Raw genomic sequence first — 18672 nt, forward strand, 5'->3', positions numbered from 1 at the left:
AGAGAGAGAGAGAGAGAGAGAGAGAGAGAGAGAGAGAGAGAGAGAGAGAGAGAGAGAGAGAGAGAGAGAGAGAGAGAGAGAGAGAGAGAGAGAGAGAGAGAGAGAGAGAGAGAGAGAGAGAGAGAGAGACCGTAAGTGGTGCGTGTCGTGAGGGTGTGAGCAGAGAGAAAAAAGGGACACACCATCTTGCGCATACGCATATACACACACACACACACACACACACACACACACACACATACATACATACACACACACACACACACACACACACACACACACACACACACACACACACACACACACACACACACACACATACACATGCACACACAAACACACACACACACCACATGCACCTATATATTCCTCTCAAGAAAAGAGGAATCGAAATAAAATTATTTACTGATATGTAAAACTAGAGAGAGAGAGAGAGAGAGAGAGAGAGAGAGAGAGAGAGAGAGAGAGAGAGAGAGAGAGAGAGAGAGAGAGAGAGAGAGAGAGAGAGAGAGAGAGAGAGAGAGAGAGAGAGAGAGAGAGAGAGAGAGAGAGAGAGAGAGAGAGAGAGAGAGAGAGAGAGAGAGAGAGAGAGAGAGAGAGAGAGAGAGAGAGAGAGAGAGAGAGAGAGAGAGAGAGAGAGAGAGAGAGAGAGAGAGAGAGAGAGAGAGAGAGAGAGAGAGAGAGAGAGAGAGAGAGAGAGAGAGAGAGAGAGAGAGAGAGAGAGAGAGAGAGAGAGAGAACCATCCCTTCCTTTCTCATACAGAATGCTACAAATTTTTCTTTAATACAATTTTTTTTTTATAATAGAAAAAGAAAAACAGAAACATGGTGCGCCGTGTGAAAAAAAAATCTTAGACTTACCATATGTGAATATTCTTTTTAAAACCTTTCCTGAAGCTATTTATGCCTAGTTTTGGCCTGAATCTTTGTTATCCTTTGTCAGCTACGAATATGGACAGCCTATGGTTATGGAAACAAAGAGAACTAGTTAAGCAAAGGTTCAATAAGCTGCGTCACACGCCCGGACCGACCACAGTCGCCACAGACACATGTGTGGAGATGCTCTGGACCTAATTATACAAATATGTGAAATTATCAAAGTCAGAAAAGACCTTTGAAATGATAATTATTGACTATAAAAAGCACAAACTTTATTTATGGTCCAATGTCAAATATCATGTTATAGCGAGCAGTTTCTTAACAGTAAAATAGCAACATAATATCCACCGCCAAAACTGTTAAAACAATAAAACAAAACAAAAAGTCAAGCGAAGTAATTTTCCTTCCGTGAAAACTCTGTTTTCTCTTTCTCTCCTCTCCCTTCGCACACACAACACAGAGCAACACAACACCTCACAACGGCAACAAACTTAATTTCGATACAGGAAACAAACAGCATGACTCGAGAGCAACGCCCGCTCACCATCGGAACAAATGTTATAAAAAGAAAGAAATGAAGAAATAAAATAATCGAGGAAGGTTTTCCTTTCCCTAATACGGCGACGACAACAAATATATCACGTCCAAAACGGGAAAAAGTAAAACAATAAAACTACGTAGGACAGAGGTAAGGAAAACTATTATAAAACACAAAAGGCGAAAGAGAAATTACAGCAGTCGTCGCTAGCGTCGCTCCCGCCCACTGGAAACGTTCAAACAACAAGGAGCAAGATACGAAACGCCTTTCTTCCCGTCCGCTAGGAAACGTTGTTATTCTTGTAAACGTTACGAACTACACTAAAGCATTCACACACACACACACACACACACACACACACACACACACACACACACACACACACACACACACACACACACACACACACACACACACACACAGAAGCATACACAAATAGTAAAAACGGTTTGATCTACTCATCTAGTCCTCTAACATCGATATCATGTCTTTTCGTATCCATGGCAGCTGAAATCGGGCCCTGGACGAACTCGACTCCTGCAACTTCAATGAATTACTACCACCACTAAAAAGATGTGAGGCAACAGAAAGTCACTTAACACAATAATTAATTAAAAAGATGTAGCAAAATACTTACATGCCTTCAAATGCCTAAAAATAATATGTTTCAGCCAGTGGCATTACGTACGCAACCTTGTCCATCCCCTCTCACTGTATGAACCACCCTGATAAGTAATATAAATTGCGCTAAAAAAAAAAAAAATACTATTTGATTCACGCTCGTAGCTGTACCTAATGATTGTATAGGGTCAAGGGACATGCATGGAGTGTACAATAGTTTGCAATAAAATGACTGTGGACTAGAACAGTTAGATTATTGAAGGAAGAAAAAAAGCACGAAAAGAACTGGGAAATGTTAAAAGTCAGAAGCAAACAAGTAATATCAGGAGGAAGATGAGAGGATGAAACAAAATAGGAGATAAAATAAAAGAAAGATGGCTAAGATGAGGAGAGATGGAGGAGAGTGCGGAACGAGAAGAAATAGATAGACGAGGTGGAAATGGAGAAGGAGGAGGAAGAGGAGGAAGAAGAGGAGGAGGAAGAGGAGGAAGAGGAAGAGGAGGAGGAGGAAGAGAAGGAGGAGGACCAAGCGGAAATTGTAGGTGTTGTTGACGACATTGTCCAGTCGTCCAAGGGCAAAAAAGAAGATGGAAGGAAAGGAAGAGGAAGAGGAGGAGGAGGAGGAGTTGGAGGAGGAGGAGAAGGAGGAGGAGGAGGAGGAGGGGGGGGGAGGAAGAGAGGTCGACCAGGACAAAGTGGATGAGATTAAAGGGATAGGACACATACCCACACATACAAAAAAAAAACATTTCTCCTTTTTTCTTGTTTTTCACTTTATTTGTCCACCATTTCTTTTCTCTTCGTACGCGTGAATAGCATAATATCTTTTTTTTAAATTTCTTTTGCATGTTTTACTTTATATTACTTGCCTTGCATTTCATTTTCTTCCTTTTCATCACCCTTTTCCCGCTCAATTTTCCTTTGTGTGTTTGTGTGTCCGGGTTTTATTGTTTTGTTTATTTATGTGTTGTTTCTTGACTTTTATTATCCTGATGTTGATTGATACTGATGTTGATGCTGTTGACAGTTTACAACACGACTCTGATAGGACTCAACTGCAAAGATTAAAACGATAACCCGCACGAGAGAGGACACACACACACACACACACACACACACACACACACACACACACACACACACACACACACACACACACACACACACACGCACGCACATCCCTGTACACTCAACACACTCTCCACTTTCCGCAGTCTCCTTAACCACCTCCATATATTCCTCCACGCTGCCTCTTTCCGTGCCACCCGCCTGCCCCTTAATTCCCTGACCTTCTCTCCCTTCCCTTCATACTAGACGCTACATGAATACATATGTTTTGTCTCTTCCTTCCTCCTTCCCTTTCTCTTCTCTATGCTGTATGCGTGTCACCTCCTCTGCCTCTCTTTTTCCGCTCTTCCTCTTTGTTCTCCTCCCTCTCCTAATCCTCCTCCTCCTCCTCCTCCTCCTCCTCGAAACCCTGTGCCTGAGAGTGCCTTCTTTATAAAAACTCTGTTCGTGGATTTAGGGTGAATACATTTGTGGCGTTCGTTGTTGGGTTGCGTTAACACTTCTCTTTAAAAATAAATAGAATCCAGACATTTTGGAAAGAGACGAACGGAGAAAACATAACACCGAAACCAGACCTCCAAGAAAGTCTACGCTGAGCCGAAACATATTTGAAATACTATGCGTGGCCTTGGGGTCTTTGGAAGGGATTTTGGAGGTATGCAACTATTCCTAAGGTGTATGTTGATTAGCATTACGATTCTTAGAAAATAGTCATGATGTGGATTCGGAAGAGGTAAATCATAGCACAAATGTACAACGTAGTAAGGAGTAATGCAAACGTTTTGACCACCTTACCAAGTTACAAAGAGACGCAATGATGTTTTTTTTGTGCGACGTCAGATATTTCTTTGTGCCTCTTTCTTCTTTCGTCCTCCCTGAAATCACCACAACACCCGCCATCACCCTCACAACGACCCAACCTTCTCTTTTCACCGCATCCTCTTACTGTCATTGTCCTCCTCCTTCACCTATCATTATATTAGTCCCTCTCATCTCTTACCTTCGTCCTCTACAAAACTCAACAATGGGAAATGAAGAGTGTTCAAAACAGAGACCAACCCGTAGCAGTATTTCCACATGCGTAGAGTAAAAAAGAAAGGAAAAACAAAATTGGTCCCCTAACAGGCTGGCAGTGTTCTGACTCAGGGCTGCAGACGCGCGGCCGGAAAGAGCGAGGAATACGAGTCTGTGATCACACACGAGAACATGATCTGTACCAGAAAATACAGTTCGGATCACGCCCTTAGAAATAACAATATGCGATCGTTCAAATGTATCTGGATAAAATCGACACGAGTAAGTCAACAGGAACAGATAAGCTATCAGCAAGGTTGTTAAAAGAACTTGACCAGCACATATTGTAACCCCCCGCCAAAATCTTCAATCAGTCAGTGATACTAAGCAAGTGGTCCTAAAGACTATAATTTGACAAACGGAGCCTTTTTTTTTAAATGATGCGATGACTGTGGTTTTGAGGCGCATGCCTATGAACTCTATTTCGATAGCAAACAAGATAATCAAGAAAATTGTAGGTCTAATTTGTCAAGTTCGTAGAGACTGATGATACAGTATCCCATTCCCGTAATCGTTTACGAATGAAGCCTTCCTGCTTGACCAACTAGGACTTTTCAATCGTCGTATAGGAAATAATTGTGGGTATCTATTGCCCGCATGGCTAGTCAAATATCTAGATTTCCAGAGAGCCAAGTATCCCACCAACGTCTCCTTCAGACCAGCAAACAGTTGGTATAGAATCTAATCTGACTGTATGGATAATAGAATAGCTTACTGGAAGAAAACAACAATGAACAGTGGCTCCCTGGCACTATCTGAGTTCCGAAGGGATGAGCACTGAGACTCATCATATTTATAGCATAAATCAAAGGCTTAGATATTGGATTGAAATTCTTCATTTAATGGTTTGTCAGTGACCTCAACTGGGAAAAGCAGTCATATTCTAGTTTATTAATACGTTGCTCGAGAATAGAACAACAAACGTTGAGAACACAACCGCAAAATAAACGACTCAAGCAACTTAACATCGTTACCCTGGATAGAGAAGGCTATGAGGGAATTCGATACAAGTCTTCAAGTACCTGAACAAATTTAATATCGCCAATCAGTCCAAAGTTTCGAGTTTCATCCATAACTGAATCATAGCAGAAATAACGGTTTGCTGACACATTCAACGCGAGGTAATACAGACATTTGCAGATTATTGTTTTGAATGTAGTCATTCGTCACTGGAAAAAAAAACGACACGCTCATAATAAACAAACGCACTGACAGTCATTTCGTTGCAACGTAAGTGACGAACGTTCCCTGACACTTCATTTCCTATCCTTCACTCCCTGTCACCTCTTCTACTCATATCTTTGAATGCTCCTCCCCTCTTCGTCCTCACTCCCTCTCACTCACACCCTTCCTCTCCTCCTCCACGCAGGCGCCGAGGTGCGGTACAGCATCACGGGGGGCAACAGGGACGGCCTCTTCACCATCGACCAACACACGGGCACCATCACTCTGGCCGCCGCCCTGGACTTCGAGATCAACAATAAGGTACAGCGCCAGAGACGAGTTAACCCCGCTTTGGATTTACACTGGCATGGCTTGATGTATACACTAAAGTGCCTATTTTCTTACGTATGTTGTATTGCTTTCCATTTCTTATTGGCCAGTTTCCTTTTGTGCCGTAAAATGTACCGTCAACATCAGCGTTTTTTTCTTCTTTCTTTTGCGTTAAATATCGGTAGTTAATGAGTTTCTTAATAATACCTTGATTGGCGGTAAGAGTACCAGCTGCAGTAGACGTGTATTATTATTATTATTATTATTATTATTATTATTATTATTATTATCATCATCAGTAGTAGTAGCAGTAGTAATATTAAAAGTTACGGAGCAGGCGAAGCGAGCGGAGGATATTTCCGCAGAGCCATATGTCTGTGTGCGTGTGTACGTGCGTGCGTGCGTGCAGGAATGCCGGCGTGGGTCCTCACGTATTTCTCCTTAACTACGGCTGATACGACCTTGCAAATCATATCATTGGAAGCCTCTTGAGTTAGGGATCCCGCGAAAAATAGTGCCAAGTAATAATAATAACTCTCTCTCTCTCTCTCTCTCTCTCTCTCTCTCTCTCTCTCTCTCTCTCTCTCTCTCTCTCAGCACGACCTGGTGGTGGCGGCGGAGGGCGGCGGCGAGACGACCCACGTGAAGGTGAGGGTGCGGGTCAACGACGTGAACGACAACTCGCCTTACTTCGTGGAGCCGCTGCCCGAGGTGGTTGTGGTGGAGGAGGACGACCGACACCTGCCACACACTATTGCCACGGTTAGTACTTGTGTAGGGGTTATGGTTCTTCATTTTTATGGCCTTTTTATGGTTCTTCACTTCACTATGTTTTTTTTCATTTATATGGGTAGTACGATCTCTTCTACTTCGAATAGCACTATTACTTCGACTATCACTACTACTCCTATACTGTGTACGCCATCCCGCACCTCTACGGCTATTGCGAGCTCTTCTACTTCCTTCCTACGCCTCTACTAGTGTGAATTCTTCTACTTCGACTACCACTAATAACTACGACTATCACTACTACTCCACTACTACTACTACTATGATTACTATACTGCTATACTTTGCTCGCCTTACCTTCACTCCATGCTAGTACACCCACCCAGCTAGTACACAAGCCACAAATACGCCTTCATGTTTCTAGCATAAACTAATCATACGTCGCCTATATTGGATCACAGGAGCGTCTATGATAGGAGCTGGGTATTCCATTATATACATTATCAGCCCGCGCAGTTTATCTTTACCAACTCTGCCACCCTCACTATACAATCATTATGCCAACCAACCATTATCACTATCAACACCATGGCTACTGTGATGGCTTCCCTATCAACACAATCACCATCCCTTTCACGATTTGTCACTATTATCATCAAGACCATTACCACCACCACAAATTCATTTACTAAAGACAGCCTCAGTCACCACCGTTAACTATCTATAACATTCATGGTTGGTTCACTTGACTCATCACCATAACGATTGTCCACATCGTCACCGAAAATTAGCACCACCATCACCACAATCACCACCACTAATTATTAAATCCATAACTAGTACAACCCTTCAGTCTCATTACTACCTTCTCGTCCACTTGCCACCACTACCACTACCACCACCACCACCACCACTAACACCACCAACATCATTACCACCACCACCTCTACCACCACCACCACCATCATCATTACCACCACCACCATCATCATTACCACCACCACCACCACAACCACCTCTACCACCACCACCACCACCACCATCTCTACCACCACCACCACCATCATCATTACCACCAACACCACCATCAAGCAAAGTCCGATGTATGTCGCAGTTGCCTCGAGTTTTTAATTCTCTCTCTCTCTCTCTCTCTCTCTCTCTCTCTCTCTCTCTCTCTCTCTCTCTCTCTCTCTCTCTCTCTCTCTCTCTCTCTCTCTCTCTCTCTCTCGCTCCTGTGTGTGTGCGTGTGTGTGTGTGTGTGAGAGAGAGAGAGAGAGAGAGAGAGAGAGAGAGAGAGAGAGAGAGAGAGAGAGAATATCACATGCTTTACTTCACTCTCACATACACGCGACTCTTTCCTCGTCGTAGTATTCAAATGCAAATCGCCGGCACCCATTCCTTAGCCCTTCCTTCCCCTCCACACACAGAAAGGAAAGTGATGCTGCTGGTCTCTCTCTCTCTCTCTCTCTCTCTCTCTCTCTCTCTCAGGAAAAATAGAAAGAGATTAACGCAACAGACGGAATGCACGGCGCGGCGGTATGATGTGTGTGTGTGTGTGTGTGTGTGTGTGTGTGTGTGTGTGTGTGTGTGTGTGTGTGTGTGTTATTAGAATGGTGTGATGTTTTTTTTCTGTGTTTGTATACCGTTAAGCCTCAGCACCTCGTGGACCATGTGAAATAAGCTCCCTGTACGCACAAACACGGCAGGATAAAAATGTGCATGAAGATACTAAAACGAAAGAGAGATAATGAAGGGAAGATAGATAAATAGACAGATAGAGACAGAGAGACAGAAAGAAAGACAGAGGGGGTGAAACAAGCTGGATAGACTATTGAATTGTTTATTTTTTCCAACCATAGGAGACAAAATATACATCCGGATTTTCCAGTTTTACTTTTATATTATTTGCATCGCTCTTGGTATTTTTTATTGAAATGAGAGAAAGAATACAGAGGAAGCGAGGCATTGGCGGAAAGATAAGCTAGGAAAAGTAAATAAGAAGATAAGGAGTTCGTAGAAAAATATCATCAAAATACCTGGAAAAGTAAAAACTCTTCATGAAAATGTTAAAAGGCGGAATGGGGGGAGATTGGAGTGAAAATAGCAAAAAGCACGGACGAGGCATCAAACTTGTACGAGGAGATAAAAAAGGCATGGAAGAGGCATATCGAAAGAGAGATTAATGAGAGCGTGTGCGGGAGAGCAGAAATTACCTACATGGAAGTAAAGATTAATGTGCATCGGCCATATCCACAGAGGGACACAAAGAGGCATTGGCAGTCTAACAGCCGAAATGCTGGAATACAGGAGCTATACCTATGTAACTTATGCTGTGGATATGTACTTCGGTGAGATAACATAACACTGAAAAAGCCATCATTGTGTTACTGTGCAAAGGAAGAGCATGCACGGAGGATCGTAGAGCAATAAAGGAATAAGCTTACTCATCGTGCAAGGAAGGTATATGGAAGGGTCTTTGAGAGAGAGGATGATGCAAATGACCGACTGAAATGTAGGTGATGAGCAGGAGGGAGATCATTCCTCTGAAGATAATAGTTGAAAAGTTCCTAGAAATTTGCAATGTGGTTAAATTTATTTGAATTGAGTTTTGTTCAGTAGTAGTAGTAGTAGTAGTAGTAGTGGTGATGGTAGTAGTAGTAGTAGTAGTAGTAGTAGTGGTGGTGATAGTAGTAGGATCAGTAGTGGTAGTAGTAATAGTGGTGATGGTAGTAGTAGTAGTAGTAGTAGTAGTAGTGGAGGATAATATGTTTAGTAAGGTTTGTAATACTAAATAAAGATGGTTGTCGGCCACAGTCATTGGCGGGGTGGGGCCAATGAATTGCTTTGTGAAAGGATATGAGAGAATATACCGCTCACAACGCAACTCTAATAGATGGAGGCCTGTTGAAAATAATAAAAAAAAGCAGTAGTGGTGGTGGTAGGGTGGTGATAGTAGTAGTATCAGTAGTATCAAGAGGAGGAGGAGTTGTAGTAGTAATACTAATAGTAGTAGTAGTAGTAGTTAGTAGTAGTAGTAGTAGTAGTAGTAGTAGTAGTAGTTAGTAGCAGTAGTAGTAGTAGAAGTAGTAGTAGTAGTAGTAGTTAGTAGTAGTAGTAGTAGTAGTAGTAGTAGCAAAGGTAGTTCAATACTACTACTACTACTACTACTTCTACTACTACTACTACTATTACTCCTACTACTAGTGTTGCTGCTGTTATTACTACAACATCCCAGTTTGATACACAAAATAAAGACACACACACAGACCCCCCCTCACTCCCAGTCCCACACACACCCTCTTTTCGTTCACCGGTACCTAAAAAAAGAAAAGATAAAAATGTCTCTAGGGAATTCTCTTTCCTCTGCTCTCCTTCTACTATCCCTTTCCTCTTTTAACCCGCACGCTCTATAGCTCCCTCGCACGTAAACTGTGGCACCTCTTATCTCTGTCTCGCCTGACACAACGCTACAACCATCGAATTTTTAAATTAAGCTGAATCCGTCTCCCCTGCCGCTGACTGAGACCCCGGACACCGATACCGGCAGACAGACCGACAGCTACAAACACACACACACACACACACACACACACACACACACACACACACCAAAAAAAAAAAAAAAAACGTATATATCAAATTATCGCGAATGGTTTTAGTTTGCGGTAATCTTTTTAGAGCCGTGGATTATACATATATTTTTTGCTTGTGTCTAAGCTGACGTGTAGGTGGCGTGCCAAAAAAAAATATTAACTGGCACTTTTCAGCCAACGAGGAAGTTCAAATAGAGGTAACGTGAGAGGGAACAGAAGCCAGCGCGCCTCACCAATTTGTCCACGGTGATACGCCGCGTGTGTGCCGCTGACTGGCCAGAGCTGCAGAAAAGAGCACACGAATGGGAAATGAATGAAAAAAAATGAATGGCTTAATATCAACTGCTCTCCATCACGTCCTGCATACCATCCGTTTTTTTCCCCTCCTCACTTTATGTTTCTTTCTGGTGTCCACCTTCCCATCTTCTCTCCTTTGCTTTTTTGCTGCTTTCTACTTCTCTTCATTCGCCTCATCTATCTTTCCTTCATTCCCCTCTCTAATATCTATCTTATTTACTTCATTTTGTGTCTACTCTCTTATCTTCTCTCCTTTTCTCCCTCACTGCGCACCACTTTTCTTCATTTACTTCATCTCAGTTTCTCATTAGTTTCTTTATCATAATCAGATTCCTAATGTCTCTCTCATCATTTACTTCCTGTACCGAGTCAGTGATCAAACTTGCCTAGATGTCGGTCTTACATCTTTCTTTACCTCTTCTTTCCTTCCCTCTTTCTATGATTCTCCTCTCCCAATGCTCTCACTTCTTTCGTTTTTTTTCTTTCAACGCTCAAAGGCGTTCATCTCTCTCTCTCTCTCTCTTAAACATACATACATATTTACAAAACCCAAAGGTGCACTGCCGTGTGCTGCCTATTCAAAGGGCATAAAGTCTATATATAAAACTTTAAAAAAAATAAACATACATTATACACATTCATATATATACACACTGCACTGGGTCACAAATCAACTATAAGTGTTAGTGGAGTGGGGAGTGAGTTTCTCCAGTGGTGGGCCACTAGTTTAACATCCTGCGTGTTCATCCCCCGGACCGTGAACACATTCCACATTCGGGAGACCCTACCCATAAAGATGCGTTGGTGCTGGTTGGTGCGGGAACGTGAGATCTCCACTGCGTCACCATGGGATAGCACCGTTCTCATGTCCCGCGTGGTGATCTCTCGGAGGTTGACGTATGCCCGCCAGATGTGGCACTTCCTGCACCTGTGCCTTGTGGGAGACAACAAGCGCAGCGACGTCCATGCAGTGTTCCAGCGAATCGACGGAGCTGGGAGTCTCCGGCTGGGCTGGGGGGTCTGCAACATCCACCAGTCGCAGCGCCCGTCGCTGGGTGCTGTTGAGTTTCCCGCTGTGCGAGGCAGCACACGACATCCAAGATCGGGCATCGTACTCTAGGTAAGTCCGTATCTGGGCCTTGTAGAGCAGGAGCCTCCATTTTCTGTCAAGAAAGCTGGCCACCCTTCGCAGGCAGGAGACTCTGTGAGAGGCCTTTTGGGCAATGTGTTTGATGTGGCTGTCAAACCGTAGCCCTCGATCCACTTCCAATCCCAGAATCTTGACGGATTCCTGGAGTGGGAGAGGGATGCCGCCAAAGCGTAGCCTCCCCTCTACTGCTGGCCCGGCAGTGGGGGATCGAGAGACCACCATGGTCTGGGTTTTCTCAGCGGCAAAGGTCACCTGCCAGCGGGTACTCCACTCCTGTTGCACCCTCAGCTGCTGATTGACCTCGTCAGCAGCTTGCCAACTGTTATGTCGGGGGTAGGTGCGGGAGAGAGTGCAATCATCAGCGTAAGCTGAGACTGCTGGGAGTTGCCGGAGAAGGTCGTCCACGTAAATATTCCACAGGACTGGCCCCAGCACTGAACCCTGTGGCACTGATGCCTCCATTGGCAGGGACTCGGACGCCTGCCCGTTAACGACGACCTGGAGCGTCCTGCCTTGCAGGTAGTCTCCCAGGAGCTGAAGAAGGTCGCCTTGGATGCCCTTTCAGTGGAGTTTCTCGAGGAGGCCACCGTGCCACACTCTGTTGAAAGCACACGGTATATCCAGGGCCACCACGACAGTGTCCAAGCCGTCGTCAAGGGCGTCCTGCCAGCTCTTGGTGAGAAGCATGAGCAGATCAGAGGTAGACCGGCCAGGTCTGATCCCAAACTGTTGGTCCGAAAGGACCACAACCCTCTCGAACACTTTCCCTACCACAGAGAGCAGGGATATGGACCGGTAATCTTTTGGGTCAGACCTGGAGCTTCTCTTGTGGACGAGAACCACCCGAGCCTCTTTCCATAATGAGGGCCAGATGTTTTCCCGGAGGCAGGCAGCGAAGACTGTAGTGAGAGGGGCAGCCAGCTCGTGGACACACTGCTTCAGCAGGTGCGGGCTGAGGTCATCGGGGCCAGTCACCTTCTGGGATCCAGCCTTCGCACCAGGCATTCGACCAGTACCTGTGTCACCTCCACCTTGGTGACAGTCTCCTCGCACTGCTGTACCAAACGAGGCGGTGACTGTCTGGGGTCGTCCACCTTCATCTTCCCGGTGAAGAGGCTAGCCAGCAGCCGGGCTTTCTCCTTGCTGCTGGTGGCCACCGTCCCGTCTAGCCTCGTTAGAGGAGGGATTATGTCCTGGCGGCTAATCCCCTGCCTTTCCTTGACAAGGGACCACCAAGTCTTGTTTCCTACCCCTGCTCTTCACAGCTTGCGCCTCATGTCCCCTTCCCACTTCCGTATAGCCCACTTGCTGGTCACCACCGTTTTCCTGCAGGCCACCCGGTGCAGGACCTTGTTGCACCGAGTCTGGTTCCGTTTGTAACGGAGCCACGCTGAGTACTTAGCGTCGGCAGCAACACGGCAGCGGTAACTAAACCATGGTTGGTCCGCTGGTCTGGTGGTGTACTCTCGGTGGGGCACGTGTCACCTCTGGAGGTCCAAGAGGCGGGAAGTGAGGGCTTGTGCCATGCTCTCTGCCCCGCCTCGCAGCACAGAAGGCCACGCCGTGTGGCTCAGGTCACGGCGTAAGGAGGTCCAGTCTGTCTTGTCCCACAGCGAGATCGTGCGGGTGGTGGCCTCGTCCCGAGCCACCCCCACATCCACCAGGGCCAAGACAGCATGGTGGTCCTACGAGTGACAGAGGTGAATGTCCTTCTGGAGGTCGGAGATGACGGGGTCCAGCGTCCCGCCCAGCTCATGAGTAGGGAAGGTTACGTGGTCCGTCAGACCCTGCACCGCGGGCGGTACATAGAGCACAGCAGGAGGGCAGAGCGATAAGCCAGCACGACCCGGAAGAACATTACCTCCATCTGGGACGGCGTGTCCACGTCGAGGTGCTGGGCCTGCAGTCCTTACTTGAAGCACACAGCCACTCCGCCTCCTGCTCGCCCGTGTCGGTCCCCCCTGGCCAAGTGAGTGTAGCCCCGCATCTTGCCGAACGTGGACTCCACTTCATTGTTCAGACAGGTCTCCGTCACCACAGCTATGTCGGCACTATATCGTAGGACACAGTTGTGGGTCAGGTCTCCGATGTTCATTCGGAGACCACGTACATTAACGGAGATGACCTTAAGCTGATGGCGGGGTGGTCTCTCTCTCTCTCTCTCTCTCTCTCTCTCTCTCTCTCTCTCTCTCTCTCTCTCTCTCTCTCTCTCCCCAAAAGGCCCGACGGGAAGTAATTATTTCAGGAAAAAATTTATTCGGAGTTTTTGCCACTCAAGCAGAATCATGAAGGCTAAGTTACAGGGAGAAGGCTTCATTAGTTTGTGTGTGTGTGTGTGTGTGTGTGTGTGTGTGTGTGTGTGTGTGTGTGTGTGTGTGTGTGTGTGTGTGTGTGTGTGTTTCCTGTATGTATGTATGGGTGACAGCGCGCCTTCCTGTGTATGCATGTCGGTGCCGGGCAGTGACTGGTAAGACCAAAATAGGCTGCTGCATATGTGTGTGTGTGTGTGTGTGTGTGTGTGTGTGTGTGTGTGTACGTATGAATACATCCCGTTATTGTCTCTATGTTTGTGTGTCCCCGTGCGTACAGGTGTCGGCGCAGGACAGTGACTGGCTGGACCACCACGGGCTACTGTACACCGTGCGGGGGGACGGCGTGGACGGTCTCGATCCCGCCGACGCCTTCTTCACTGTCAACTCACTCACCGGGGACCTTATTCAGCTGAGGGTGAGTCATGAGGGAGCTTTATTGACCATAATTCATGCTACCCTGCTTTTGGGGGAGTCTTTAAAAGGAATTTTGCTCACCATACTTTATGCTCTTGTGTCTATTTTAAGTTTTGATTTAGGATGAGTTAAGAGCTGCTTTATTCATTCATTTCTGGATTGATCTGCCTATTCTTCACTTGTTTATTTTAGTGATTAAAAAATAAATATTCGCCATCATACTGAAATGTCAAATTTTCTCTTTATTTAGTTTAGAATGTGAAGGGTGGTTTGCAGGACCAGTTTCATGTCACCCTCCGCAATGATCGCTCTACATATCATTGGGTCCAAGAAGTTTTATTCCCCTCTTCTTAAATAAGCTTCCCTTTTCTTTTAGCTTAGGATGACTCAACATTAAGTCTGATAAAAGTGCTCCTTGTTAATCATCTTTTCATGGGTTATTTCTCGAGTATTACTTTGGGTATAATATAAAAAAAATACTTTCACTTTAGCCCATGTTCATCTCTAATTCTATATTTTCCTTCTCTTTGTAAACCGCATGTGTAATTGTGTGTCGTTACTTAGACTACATTATGTACGATCTTTCACTCTTAGATTTGTCCAGTCGCTCTCTCTAATTTTACGACCTCTTGTCATTCGCCGTTGTGTAACTTCAGTTTAACCAGTTTTCCCTGACCCGCCTTCATAATTAACCTGCTCATCAGGGACATTACCTCATTCAAGGGCGTGGGGGGGGACGGAAAAGAGAGAGAGAGTGTGTGTGTGTGTGTGTGTGTGTGTGTGTGTGTGTGTGTGTGTGTGTGTGTGTGTGTGTGTGTGTGTGTGTGTCGTCTGATCATTCTCATCTTGTTATCGCAAATTACTTTCATTGTTTGCTCTTGCCTCCTCCTCCTCCTCCTCCTCCTATTCCACCTCTTCTTATTTACTCGCATTCCCTGGTGGTGATAATTAACCTCATCACAAGCTTAATTCAGGTCACAGTGGATAATGCCTCCCTTCCCCCCCTTCTCTCTCTCTCTCTCTCTCTCTCTCTCTCTCTCTCTCTCTCTCTCTCTCTCTCTCTCTCTCTCTCTCTCTCTCTCTCTCTCTCTCTCTCTCTCTCTCTCTCTCATTCCAACCGTCTTAATGATAGTCTTCTCTATTTTTTTTTTCCTTTCTGCTTCATCACCGCTAATTGTCCGTCTCTTATGTCAATGTATTTCCGTCACTATTTTTATGTAACTTTTTTTTTTCCATTATCGCTTTGAGTGAGCTAATTGATGTTCTTTGTATGCATATGTTCTTACCCTCTTTGTTTTCTATTTTATTATTTGTCATTTTTTTGTGTTTTTTATCTATAGCTTCATCTTTTTCTCACTAGTGTGCCTCCAACTTTATTCACTTATGTTTTAATTTTCTTTGTTTTCTGTGAATCTTTTTAATTTTTTTCTTGTTCCGTTTTATTTTAATTTATTTCAAGTATCTGCAGCTCCACCTTCCTCCTCATTAGTCCATGTCCAACCTTATTCACTTACGTTCTTACTTTCTTTGTTTTCTAATTTTTTTTTTTATCCGCTGTCCTCAATTGTATTTTCTGTCGACACTTCTTTGTATTTTTCTGATCTTATGTGTCCGTAGCTCCACCTTCGTCCTCATTATTCTGACCCCACCCCCAGCCTTGTTCCCTTTTGCTATTATTTTCATTATTTTCCGTTTTATTTTTTTATTTTCAGTCGTCATTTTTATTTTCTGCTATCACTTCTTTGTATTGTATTTTTTACCTTATGTGCCTGAAGCTCCACTTTCCTTCTTATTAGTCAGTACCCAACCTTGTTCACTTATGTTCCTTTTGCTTCCGTTGTTTCTGTCATTTTTATTTTCTGCTGTCATATGTTTGCGTATTTTTCTGACCCATGTTGTCATTTTTATTTTCTGCTGTCATATGTTTGCGTATTTTTCTGACCTTATGTATCCGTAGCTCCCCCCCTCATTAGCCAGCCCCCGACCTTCGCCTCGGCTGATGAACAAGGAAAGGCCAACAGACCCGCCCGTTTGCCCGCCCGAGCCCATGAGACTTGCTAATCCCATTCGTTAAAGTTAGTTACGTTATCGTGGGCCGCGCTGGCTTGCTTCCCCGCCCTGCATAATCAACTTTTACACACACACACTTTTTCTTTCTCTTTCGCTATGTTTCTTTTCTTTTTGCTGTCTCTTATAGTCTTTTTTTCTATATATGTCAAATCTGTATCCGTCAGTTTTTTTCTAGTTTTCTCTCTGTCTTTCATTTTAAAAATCATTTATTTTAGTCTCTCTCTCTCTCTCTCTATATATATATATATATATATATATACATATATATATATATATCTCTCTCTCTCTCTCTCTCTCTCTCTCTCTCTCTCTCTCTCTCTCTCTCTCTCTCTCTCTCTCTCTCTCTATATATATATATATATATATATATATATATATATATATATATATATATATATATATATATATATATATATATATATATATATATATATATATATATATATATATATATATATATATATATATATATATATATATATCTATATTTTTTTTTTTTTTTCTTTCTCGCCGTGTATTGCTTTCATTCTCTCGCTATTTTTTTAAATTTGATTACTCTCCACAATATTATCTTTTATTAACTCCACATTTTTAAAACTTTTTCTTTAAATTCTTTCGATAATTTTGTTCCCTTTCCCTTCTATTTTCATTCATTAATCGTTTCTCTCCTAAAGCGTATTTTTGTCTGTTTATAACTTCATTAATATGCTTGTCTTTTCTATTCCACGTTTTATTTATAATTTATTTTTGTCATGTAAAGCAAATATATTTCTGTAATAAATGTAAGGCAAACACACACACACACACACACACACACACACACACACACACACACACACACACACACACACACACACACACACACACACACACACACACTAATCATACAAGGAAGAGAAGGCAATACAAATATAGAAAAAAGTTTGCTCACATAAATGACTTAATGTTCGATGATATCAAATACTGAAGCGAGCGCGGACTGGCAAGTTTCACCCTGGTCTAACCACGCGCTAGACACACGATTTCCAACCAGTTCCCTCCCCGGATGATCGAGCTCACAAGGGATGTATCCTTGGGTACATCGAAATCACCACACACACACACACACACACACACACACACACACGGGATAGGGGACACAATACCCGACTGACACCCGTTCACTGTTGGATGTACGGAGGCATGGATCAAAGGAGACTGCCCATCCGTGTTCACTCCACCTGGGTATCGAGCCCGCGACCTCTCGGTTGTTAGGCAAGCGTGTTATTAACTGTGCTACGTTGTGTGTGTGTGTGTGTGTGTGTGTGTGTGTGTGTGTGTGTGTGTGTGTGTGTGTGTGTGTGTGTGTTCCTTCCTGCTACTACTGCTGTTTCCTCCCTGCCCCCACCCATCACCACGCTACCTCATATATATTACTACTGCTCCTGCTATCGCTCCGTAATTCACCCCCTCATCCCCCATCTCCTACCCATTACTTCATCCAGCGCCCTACCCATTACTTTATCCAGCGACCTACCCATTACTTCATCCATCGACCTACCCATTACCTCATCCAGCGACCTACCCATTACTTCATCCATCGACTTACCCATTACTTCATCCACCGACCTACCCATTACTTCATCCAGCGACCTACCCATTACTTCATCCATCGACTTACCCATTACTTCATCCACCGACCTACCCATTACCTCATCCAGCGACCTACCCATTACTTCATCCATCGACTTACCCATTACTTCATCCACCGACCTACCCATTACTTCATCCAGCGACCTACCCATTACTTCATCCAGCGACCTACCCATTACTTCGTCCAGCGACCTACCCATTATCTTATCTAGCGACCTACCCATTACTTCATCCAGCGACCAACCCATTACTTCATCCAGCGACCAACCCATTACTTCATCCAGCGACCTACCCATTACTTCATCCAGCGACCAACCCATTACTTCATCCAGCGACCAACCCATTACTTCATCCATCGACCAACCCATTACTTCATCCAGCGACCTACCCATGACTTCGTCCAGCGACCTACCCATTATCTTATCTAGCGACCTACCCATTACTTCATCCAGTGACCAACCCATTACTTCATCCAGCGACCAACCCATTACTTCATCCAGCGACCAACCCATTGCTTCATCCATCGACCAACCCATTACTTCATCCAGCGACCAACCCATTACTTCATCCAGCGACCAACCCATTATTTCATCCAGCGACCTACCCATGACTTCGTCCAGCGACCTACCCATTATCTTATCTAGCGACCTACCCATTACTTCATCCAGCGACCAACCCATTACTTCATCCAGCGACCAACCCATTGCTTCATCCATCGACCAACCCATTACTTCATCCAGCGACCTACCCATGACTTCGTCCAGCGACCTACCCATTATCTTATCTAGCGACCTACCCATT

General features: G+C 44.4%; 1 protein-coding gene across 1 annotated transcript in view; it reads left to right on the plus strand.

Annotated features, from left to right (window-relative positions):
- Nucleotides 1–18672, plus strand: part of LOC126998416 (putative neural-cadherin 2) — a 126908-nt gene that overhangs the window by 67509 nt on the left and 40727 nt on the right. The window contains exons 4-6 of the mRNA XM_050860069.1: nucleotides 5550–5665; nucleotides 6272–6436; nucleotides 14033–14170. Coding sequence (XP_050716026.1) covers nucleotides 5550–5665; nucleotides 6272–6436; nucleotides 14033–14170 — 419 coding nt within the window. The remainder of the gene's footprint in view (nucleotides 1–5549; nucleotides 5666–6271; nucleotides 6437–14032; nucleotides 14171–18672) is intronic.

The sequence above is a fragment of the Eriocheir sinensis genome, chromosome 14 (assembly GCF_024679095.1).
Source record: "Eriocheir sinensis breed Jianghai 21 chromosome 14, ASM2467909v1, whole genome shotgun sequence".
In the NCBI taxonomy this organism is placed as follows: domain Eukaryota; kingdom Metazoa; phylum Arthropoda; class Malacostraca; order Decapoda; family Varunidae; genus Eriocheir; species Eriocheir sinensis.